The following is an 11,529-nucleotide window of genomic DNA, read 5'->3' on the forward strand; positions in this document are numbered from 1 at the left end:
CCAGATAGAAAGGTAACTGCAAAAAAACATTGCAACTCTTACAGGAAAACCAAGCTTGACACCCGTATTCAAACATCAGATACCCTTGAACAATGATTAGACATAGGAATGGCTGTAGAAAACAGCTTCATCAACAACCATGATCATATAGGTGGTTCTGATGTCAAACAATTTAGGATATTTAACTAAAAGTGCAACTGCAGTGAAACAGTTATTACTCGCTCAGTCTTGTCTGTTTGTCTAGGATTATGGTAAATCACTTCCTTGTTATCTAAAATGCAGATTTCATTCCACTGTATTAATCAAATACAAAAAAATTTACTCAGCACCAAGAAGGGTCTGAACAGCTTCGCTTACGCTCAGATGGTAGCACAGGCCCTCCAAACATTCGAGACAGTCCAACTGCATAGTCACAGATATCAATATATTCCTGAACCTCTCCGACACCCTCAACAGAAATTTTCCCCATCTCCAAAGAAACCTTAAAAACAAACAAACAAAAAAAATCAGTATTAGAAACTTAAATGCATCCCAGTGTACCATCAAATTCAGAAGGTATCAATATCAATTGCTGCTGTAAGCCTACCATGTAGAAATATCTATGCAGAAGTGTCACTTCATATTAGAATCCAATACTGATCACACATTCTCCAGCTTCCACAATTGGTGTTAAGTTAAATCAGATATGAAAAATAGAAAATAAATTAAGCCAAATTGCAAATGAAACCAATTATAATTAATGCTCTTCTTTATTCTTTCATAGGATTTGAGCATGCGACAGTAAGGTGACTTCTTGATCCACATTAGTTTATCTGGTGAAGATGACATTAAGGAGGGAGTGTCACGATTTTGATCCAGTGACAGTGAAGGAATGGTGATATATTTCCAAGTCAGGGTGAGATATGACATAGTCTAAGCTATTCCTTGCTATAATTTTGGTAATAACATTTTGACAATAAGCATGTTACGCAAATGCACTACCACATACTAATTACTTCTGTGATTGAAGAGCAATTGAGTTTACTGACATTGGAAGAAATACAAGCCAATCCACGGCACATGGTGATCCAAAAACAAATCCCTTGAAAAGTAAAGTTGAGGTTATGTGACGACATCATACTCATGTAAGCTCAATGCAGTAACAGGAATGAAGCTCTGGAGTTCCAGATCATCGATGACAAGCAAACATCACTCATCTCAGCCAGAGCAGGTTCAGGAGTTTGAACATGTAACACAAAATACATGAGAGAGATTTGGAGATGCTGTAGTGGACTAAACAATTGACCATGAAACATATCCTACAGAAGCAGGATAATGCAATGTTAATACAAGAGAACAGTAGTACATATATTGGGCAACTCAATGCACATGATAATGCATGCAATTATTATTTTGTTATACTGTATTAAAGGATAGGGATGTTTGGGATAGAAACTTAGTCTGTACCATGTGTCTCCTGGCTTTTCATAGTTATGTGACCTGAATCATGCATTACTTAAGACAGGCTGCCATCTTTTATGTCAGTTTTAATGAAGTCACAGGACAGGTCAGCCTGTTGTCCAAAGCATCAGAAATAGCTGAACACAGACTCCAATGCTCAAGGTAAGAACAGAGGATGGGTGGCAAGGCAGAGGGAGGCATCGTCAATGGGCAGGAAAGGTGTGGGATTTGAGCGGGTGCAGGTGGGGAGGGGAAATGGAAGTGCAAAGCCAGTTGGCAATGCCACAAGGAAGTGTGGGGTAGGACAGAAGCAACATTTTGGGTGGGGTGGGGGGAATGGCACCATCAGGAGGTGGGAAGACAATAAAGGCAGGCAAGGCCTGTTTGCTCGTATTAAAAAAAAAACTTTGGCCCATAGTCCCCGAGTTTCCACAACATGAGCCAGCAGGGTCCCAGTGTCAAATGACGAATGTACACAACAAGTTAAATGATGACAGAACTCAAGCAGGTCCTAAAAATAAACCAACATTAAAGCGAAATAATGTTAAATGGGGCCAACTTCAAACAAGTACTTTACTGCAACTGTGTCCTTGCCACTGGAGCTTTACAAATAAAATTGCAAATTTTAACATGTAGGAGTATGTACCAAAACAAAATCTCTGTTTGTGACTTAGCAATTATTTCATTCACAGCTCCATTTCCTGGAACTACAATGATATAAACAGAATTGGTCCCATTTCGAAAAGCTACTGACTGCTCTTAAAAAATTCACCTACTAATTAGGGTCATGAGGTCAAGGTATCTGGGAAGTCAAACGCCAGCAAGAAATTTAACAGTTTGAGCAGAGAAGAAAAAGAAATACTCTATTACCAATGTATGGGACCATAAAGCTGTGAAAAAATAGAAAATGCTGGAAATATTCAACAAGTTTGTTATCCTCTGTGAGATGGTGCCACTGTTAATCTTCTTTAACTCTGTTTCTCCCTCCTCAGTTACTGCTAGACCCTGCTGAATATCGCTGACATTTTCAGTTTTATTACTCTCCGTGACCCTGATTTACACTATCAACCTAAAATAGTTACCAATAAGAAACAAAAAGAATATGAAGCAGCTGTTCAGGCAGTAAGTCTGCCAAGCACATAATAGTAATACTCAAATGGTTTTGTGATCAGTGAGTATAAGAAGTTCAACTTCACCTCAACAACTTACATATACACTTCACGGTGTCTCTCATGCAATGCAACAGACTTAGAGAACTGTTATGATATGACCTCCATAAAGCCATCAGAGTTGCCAAGAGGCTGAACAAACTATGTCGGAGGCCCAAACCAACAAAATGGATAACTGCCACCTGTGGCAAGGCCTAGACCACATAACGGAATACAGAATGAAGCAAAGCAAGATAGCAGACACTGGCACATTCCTCCCTATGCTCGGTTTGAGCAGAATACCACCAGCGTGACAACGCTTGCCCTGACAACCCCAGACACACCTATTCCCTGTCACCGCTTCAGACATCAGATCAGTCTTCCTGGCAATCAACCCAAGGAAAGCAACAGGCCCGGACGGTGACCCAGCCATGAACTTAGATCTTGTGGACCAGCTAGCGGAGGTATTCACTGACATCTTCAACCTTTCCCTCCTACAAGCTGAAGTCCCCATCTGCTTCAAGAAGACCACCACCATCCCAGTACCTAAGAAATCACATGCAGTGCACCTTAATGAATACTGCCCAGTGGCCCTGACCTCCATAATCCTCATCAAATGACCAACCGTCCATCTCATCCCTAACTCCTTGACCTGACACAACCTGTCCATCTTCTCTCTCACCCATCCGCTCCTCCCACCTCACTGACCAATCCCCACCACTGCCTATCTGCACTCACCTATCACCATCCCACCTACCTTCCCCCGCCCCACCCCTCCTCTCTCTATTTCTGAGTTCCCCTCCCCCTCCCCATTTCTGAAGGAGGGTCCTGACTCGAAACATCAACTTTCCTGCTCCTCTGATGCTGCCTGGCCCGCTGTGCTCCTCCAGCTCCACACTGCGTTATCTTTAATCTATGTCCTTGTTTGCTATGATCTGCCTGTACTACTTGCAAAACAAAGCTTTTCACTGTACTTAGGTACATGTGACTACAATAAATCAAATCAAATGTTTGTTTAATAATCTGCCATATAATAATTATACTCATTTAAAAGCTCTAGAGTCAAACAGTGATTGCAATTGCTTGCAAATATCAAATGCCATGCTAATGATTTGCTTTCTTTAAAAAGAAAAGATTGTTTTGCAATTACGATTTAGCATTGTGATGGTTAAAAGAGGTTAGCAAGATACACACGTTGTCCAGGGCACTGTTCAAAGAGAAAACAGAAGAAATGCTGTTCCAGGGCAACAGAGAGAAGTTGATATGAGGTGCTAACTCCAATGCAAGGATTTAGAAAGCCAGTAAGAAATCAATTATTTATTTACCTAAATTATCTTAGGACTTTATTTAAGTAAATAACTTTATAAACATTATTTAAGTAAATAAATCTCTGAAAGTAATATGGTCAGCAGCTCTTTTCAGCCAATCTATTTAAGGTAATGGAATTTTAAACAGAGGCCATAGCATATAGAATAAATTAATTTGTACTTTCATAAGGCATTTGGAATTTACAGAATTCACTGAAATGACAAAATATTTGTTGGATGCAAGACTTTTGCATAAACTGACATAGCAACATTGCACTATCAATTTTAATGACAAAGAAAATTAGTTAAATACTGAAAAATAATTCACACAATCCATGCTTTCTCTCAACGTCAAACATAAAAATCTCCACCCAATAATACATACCAGATTGCCCAGCACTTTAAGTTTCTTTCTCAAAGCATCTCCAACTTGTCTCACAATTTCTCCTCGTTTTGGTGCTGGAATCTGGACAAGATTTTAAAAAAAAGTTTTGTTTTAAAAAATTGTCTAGCTTCTGGATTTATTTTCCAATTTTAAACAGCCATCAGCTCAGTGAATAAGATGAAGATCAGTTAAAGACTGAAAATAAATATTCACTCTATGCAATAGAACAGATGGAATTACAAAGACAGCTTATATAGCCCCAGTACATTGAACTAACAACTTGATTCTGCTTATCTTTCTAACGGCCTCCAAACTGCTACTCCAAACATATTTAAACAAAATATTTGAGAGTGGTCACCATATCTTTGCTGGGAACAGCCCAAACAGACAAAGATGGTACCCCCACCCCCACCATCTCAAATTTGTATTGGCAACGTACTTATAGCGCCCCCACACTGGGTATTTCCTGGCACAATTCAGTTCCTATTTCAAAAATCAGAGTTCCTGATGGAACCATAAACACTACAAACAATTGTAGGACTACTAAGATCTAAACTCAAACCTTTGGTTTAGGATATCTTGAGAAGATATCAAATACAAATTTATCAGATCACTTATTCTTGAATCCATGTTTAAATCACAGCTTGAAGAGAATTAACACCTTCCCTGCAATTAACTGGAAAATCTTGGCCATCATAATCCAGTCCCTCATGAGAGTAATTCATTATTAAATTGGCAGACACTTTTTAAAAAAGGTTTGTTGCAAAGACATATAATACTTTATCTTATCACAATAAGTATATTTTGCTGTTAAAGTTAGATTTTACCGGACAATGAACACATGGGTTTACGTTTGAAAATTACCACAGGTTCTACTTTCATTCTGTTGGCTGCACAGACTAGAACCACTGGGAATCTAGGCTTCTCATGTTCTGTGGTTTTTACCAGAACTATTTTCAAAACTTTCTCATTCTTCATTGGATCTCTGTATATAGAACTTCACAGACATTTCATCTATGTTGTCAATGTGACTTAATGGGTACTCCTATGACTTTTTCTTTATTCACTCACAGAATAAGGGCATCGCTGGCAAGGCAGCATTTATTGCCCAGAAGGCAGCTAAGAGTCAACCACATTGCTGTGGGTCTGGAGTCATATATAGGCCAGAACAGGTAAGGATGGCAGCTTCTTTCGCTAAAGGTCATTAGTGAACCAGATGGGTTTTTCCCGCAACCAGCAATGGACTCAGTCATCATTAGATTCTTAATTCGAGATATTTATTGAATTCAAATTCCACCACCTGCAGTGGCGGGACTCCAACCTAGGTCCCCACAACATTATCTGGATCTCTTGATTAGCAGTCCTGCGATAATACCACTCGGCCATCGCCTACTGTGACATCTTTGCTGTACTTCGAAGTTGATTGGAAATTGAAAACTTTTCTTTTGGTAGCTTGAGTAAGCTTGGTCTTTTGCCACAACACTAGACATTATCATTCCATAAACCAGTGGCAACAATTAGCTGTTGGTCTAAAAGCTTTGCTGAGGACTGTTTGATTTGGACAATTCCTATACATGTTTCTCAAGATCAAGCCAGTGACGGGCCCACATTCTGATGGCACATCAGGATGTGGGCCTTTGCCATCATCTTCAGGATGGATTCCTCCTCCTTTCAGTTCCATATCAATTTTTCACCAACACAATTTTCTTGTGCAACACAGTTTCTCAACCCAGTTAGCAAATGTTACTACTTTCAGTTTGTGAACAATTGTGTACTTCATTCATTTTGCTGGAGTACACATCTCATTCATAACTGTACATGAACACCAGGACAAATTCGACCCATCCAATTACTACCCCATTAATGATAGAAGGGATCATCAATATAGTGTTATCTAGCAGCATTTGCATAACAATAAGCTGCTCACTGATACTCAGTTTGGGTTTCGTCAGCTCCTGACATCATTGCAGCCTTGGTTCGATTTTGTACAAAACAGCTGGACTCCAGTGTGACACAGTGTGGAGCTGGAGGAACACATTAGGCCAGGCAGCATCAGAGGAGTAGGAAAGTTGACGTTTCGAGTCGGGACCCTTCTTCGGAAATAAGGCCCCCATGCCAATCCACACTGTTATCTCTGAACTCCAGTGTAACTGCCTTTGACAGTGTGACATCAAGGACTCTAGCAAAACCGAAGTCAATGGGAATCGGGGAAGACTCCCCACTGGTTGGAGTCATGCCTGGCACATAGGAAGATGGCTGTGGCTGTTGGAAGTCAGTCTTCTTAGCGTTAGGACATCTCTGCAGGAGTTCTTTTGGATGGTGTCCTAGTCGCAACCATCTTCAGCTACTTCATCAATCATCTTCCCTCCATCGTAAGGTCAGAGGTGAGGATGTTTGCCGATGATTACACAATATTCAGCACCATTCACCACTTCTCAGATACTGAAGCAATTCACGTACAAATGTAGCAACAACTGGACAATATCCCTTCTGGGGTTGATAACTGGCGAGCAGCATTTATGCCACAAAGGTGACGGGCAATTACCATCTCCAACAAGAGAATCTCTTTGAAAATCACCCTTTGACATTCAATGGCGATACCATTGCGGAGTCATCCACTATCAACATCCTGGGGATTAACATTGAGAAGAAACTGGCCATATAAATATAGTGTCCATACAACAACGTAACCTGCAGGAGAACAAAGTTGGACTTTGTACAACTGTAGCGTCTATCTATAGACTGACTGTTCCACTTGAATGCACAAGAATGGCAATTTGTTTTCATACTGTAAAGTTCCATGCAAATAAATAATCCAAGAGCAGGTCAGAGGCCACTAATCCTGCAGCAAATAACTCACCTCCTGACACTCCCAAAACCTGTTCATCATCTATATGGCACAAGCCAGGAGTGGGCATGTCGTAAAAGCTCTCCCATCTCCCTTGCAAAACGGCTGTTATCACTTGCTTGATCCAATACGCTGACTTACTTGAGAAGTGAAATTAGCCTTTTCTGGGGTGAAAAACTGAGGCCAATTACAAATGCAGGAACAGCATTTGTAGCTGAAAACAAGTCTGAGGGCGGGGAGGCAATTTCTATGCCAGAAATATGCTAAAGTATGATTTTTGGCAATGAAAAAGTATGGATCGATTTATATGCCACAGTTCAAGATGACTAATCTGCTAGAATAGTCTTGTCAATAGACTCAGATTTTCAGAGTTGTTTTGCATAATTTCACGAAAAAGCAACAGAAACGTCAGCAGTTAAGCAAGCGTAGGACATAGCTGATTGAGTTTTTTTTTTTTAAGTACTTCTTTTTAAATTGAATTATTGATACGTAAAACTGAGAAATATCAGATTATCAATAACACCTGATCAGCCAATTTCCTCCATGGAACCTTCCAGTACAAAAACAAAATGCCATTCTTGTGCTTTCAAGTGAAACAGTCAGTTTACAGATTGTTCCACTGTAGTGTCTAAGTCCAACTCTGTTCTCCTTCAGGTTACATAGCTCTGTGGTCAATTGTGGAACTGTTCATTGACAGCTTGTCAGACTAAACTGCCAATTTGTTAATCCAACCTCTTAAGAAAAACATAAAATGTAGCAATCAAATACAAGTCAGCTTCCCCAAAAGTTTGATTACTTAAGAAGCTGAGTCAACAGACCAGGAAGTTTCTTCTTCAACTTGTGTGAAATGAGCTGATGTGAACCAAATGTACACTGCAAACTCCTGTGTCAGAGTGACAAACTAAACATGCCAATCAAGTACTAATGGAAGTGGAAACCCAAATTACCTACCATAGGCAGAATACGGGAACAGGCTAGATAAGCAAACAGACGACTCACTCTCTAGGGCACCTCAGGAAGAGGGCCAAAATAACTGCAATCTACAATGAATGTTCATTTTAAAAAGAAGCCAAAACTCAACAACCAATAGCATTAAGTATTATGATATCGACTGTGCCAGCTCTCACTTTATAAACGAACTTTATGCACTTAGAGCATCTGTTACTACAACAATCCAGCGATGGAAAAACTCATTTCTAAAGTTCAATGTAATTATTTCCAAGCAGTTAACAAATCAAAATGGGACAACAACAAATTGCATTGTCAGATAACCATTCATGTTGAGGAAACTCTAAAAGGAAAAAAAAAAATGATTGGGTAAAGTGTTACCATCAAGAGAGATATCTGACAGATTGATTTAAAATATAAATTTAAGAAGATGAACAGGTAAATAGGGTAGGCCAAGATGACTGAACACACTGTCAGTGAATGATGGACTAAACTGTGAGAACGCAAAGGGGTCCCAAAATGTAAAACCAAAGAAAAATAGGAAGTTTGAGAGATAGGACAGGCTGAGACCATGGATGAATTTGTAATAAGGACAACAGAATTTCAAACTCCTCAATTATGAACTTGATGGTACTCAAGCAGGGCCTACTTCAGAACAAGAGGGAGCTTGAGTTTTTTTTAAGTTGTTATAGACTTCAAAACAGAAGTGATCCAGCTAGGTTTCTGGTCAATAACAATTCCCAGGATGCTGACAGTGGGGGATTTTGATGATAGAGGTACTACTGAACATTAGCAGAAAGAAATAACAGGCACCATGGTCTACTCCCTGTCTCTTTTTTGAAGATAAAGCTTACATCAGCCCATATTTTCCATGCTTCTTTTGCCTTTCGTACAGTCTCTTCATAATCTTCCAAAGTGGCCTGCAATATAGGCAAAACAAATTTACATCACCACTATCTGACATTGCATCTGAATACAACATCAATAATTTAATAGCATCAAGTTTCAAGTCTGAATATTTTTAAAAAAAAATCATCACCTGTCTTACTCTGGCTATTGGTTCATTGTTTGCAGGGCAGTAGGAGGTGACAACCTACAAATAAAGCAGAATGAAATAAGTGAATCAATACAGTCTTTGATAGTCAAAGTCATTGAATCAAAGTTCACCTTTAATGTAATAATCACTCCTAAACAATTCAAACAGAAAGAGGTGCTAAAAAAAAAGTTAGGCAAGGGGTTTTGAGGAACCTTTCAAAAAACCTAGGAAGACAGAAATGCTTTGGGAGATAGTTTCAGACGAGATGAAGGTAAAGTGGTGAATGTAGGTCAATGAATAAAAAAAAACATAGACGGAAGGGAGGGAAATGTGCATATCGACAGGTTTGCTGCTATTGCATATTAGTTTTCTGTGTTCCTTGTATATGTTCAAAGTCTCTCTGAATATCAATATTTAGAAGTTTAATTCCTTTTAGGATACGTTCTTTATTTTTGTCCTTACAACTAAAATGAACAATCTCACACTTCCCCACATTACGCTCTGTCAGTCACCTTGTTGTCCAGTCACATTTAGTTGAGCACCAGTTGCCTTTTGCAAATTATTCAAAATGATTTATTTCAGGAAATCAGCTATATTCATAAAAAGAATGCAGAGGGTGCTATATGTATGAATTTTAAAAGGCACTTAGTGAATTGCTGCAAGGAAACCTGTGAGAAATATTAATGGATGTGTTGTTATCAGGAATGTAGCCACATGTAATACAACATAAAACAAGGAAGAGAATAAATACATGGTTACCAGATTTGGCAGCAATGAAAAATGGTGTGTCATTATTACAGGCTGCAACACAGATGGGAAAATATGGTTTTTCATTTACATATATAATAATTTGGTCATTCAAGATGAATTATATATAAAATTTACAAAAGCAAAATTAGGAGGAACTGTTGTATCTAACAGTATACAAAAGGCTGAAAAGAGGCCCACAGATTATCTGAGTTTGTAAAGTGCTGGCAGCTACTAAGAAATATGAAGTAACACAGTTTGGAAGCTGAAGTAATGAAAAAAAATACCCTGGGTTGTAAAATTCTCAGAGTGAATAGTGAGGGAAAACTAGGTGTACAGCTAGACATTGTTACAATTTTGGTAGAGATGAGCAACTCTTAAATTTAAACTCGTGGTTATTAATTGAACAAATTATGTCGCAACATTTCACATACTTAAACAAAAAAACCATTATGGTACAAAAGATAAACAAATCAACTTATCATCAGTTGTCCCCCAATTCAAGGACATCACCTACTCAGGGTTACAGATTTCTGCTGTGGGTCTTCACGTGACTAAACAGCCCAATTCTGGATCCACAGCACTTTAGGCATATGTGGTAGACTGTCCCATGAGATAGTGGGGTTACTTAATAAACATATTTTAACACAAAAATTTCAACAGGACAAATTTTAGTATTATTTCCAAGGAAGATACTTAAAAAGATCTTGTGAGTTCCTTCATTTCTCCTGGGACTAAACCAAGGTGCACAGCCACCTCAACAATTTCAGTGTTCCCAATATTCTCCGAGACAGGAGACTTTTTTTAAGGGTCCATTTATACCATTTGGCTAACATCTGCTACTGGTCTACTGCTCCTGCCAGATTCTCACTCTATGCTTGTCTGGAAGATGTTTGCACGCTGATCTTCAAAGCCTTTTTCAGAGAAATCGCAGAGATAAAATCCCAAACAAAAAAAAACCTCAGTACAATCTATCCCCACAAAATCATGGCATATCTAGGATGTACTAGATGGATTCAAATTAATGAATTTTACTTCAAAAATCTAAGAGTGTGATTGGTTGGCTTATGATTGCTATTCCTGCTACATCTCCATGCTACAAATTGTTCTTTTCTTTCTACAGTTGGTTTCCTTGCACTTCAGTGCTGAAGAATGCAAGACCAAAAAAGTTTCAATTTCATGTCGCCTTTCAGCAATGTTTTGAGTTCTGAAATAAGACCGCAAAAGTCTGGAAATATTCATTAAATCAGCATACATGCAGACAGAAAAGAGTTAAGGTTTCAGATGAATGATCTTGATCTCAACGATGAACCATTGACTTTTCCTTTCTCCTCACCAGCCTAATTTGACTACTTCAACCATTTTCTAATCTTACTTCTGATTAGCTTGGAATGGTGCCAGAAGGTAGCTGTTTGGCATTTAACCTAGAAGCCACCTCCTACTTTTGCACTAGTCCTGATTAGCCACATGGTCAAATCCTGGAACGGAACTTTGGTGCAGCAACCATCCTAGACAAAAGGAGAGTTACCAAATGAGCCGAAGTGGCACAAACTATCACTAGGATCGGATTAAATCCACCCCACCAACCTCCGGATCCAACGCATCATCCTCCGACACATCCGCCATCTGCAATCCGACCCCACCACCAAAGACATCTTTCCCTCCCCACC

General features: G+C 39.1%; 1 protein-coding gene across 1 annotated transcript in view; it reads right to left on the reverse strand.

Moving 5' to 3' along the window:
- Window positions 1-283: 283 nt before the first annotated feature.
- The window catches only part of LOC125482798 (alpha-aminoadipic semialdehyde dehydrogenase-like), a 12,940-nt gene continuing 1,694 nt past the window's right edge, over window positions 284-11,529 (reverse strand). Inside the window, exons 2-5 of the mRNA XM_048595110.1 lie at window positions 9,116-9,169; window positions 8,931-8,996; window positions 4,281-4,361; window positions 284-481 (exon numbers count right to left, since the gene is read on the reverse strand). Of these exons, the coding sequence (XP_048451067.1) occupies window positions 323-481; window positions 4,281-4,361; window positions 8,931-8,996; window positions 9,116-9,169 (360 nt within the window). The 3' untranslated portion in view covers window positions 284-322. The remainder of the gene's footprint in view (window positions 482-4,280; window positions 4,362-8,930; window positions 8,997-9,115; window positions 9,170-11,529) is intronic.

Source organism: Rhincodon typus, chromosome 3 (assembly GCF_021869965.1).
Source record: "Rhincodon typus isolate 14 chromosome 3, sRhiTyp1.1, whole genome shotgun sequence".
NCBI lineage: Eukaryota > Metazoa > Chordata > Chondrichthyes > Orectolobiformes > Rhincodontidae > Rhincodon > Rhincodon typus.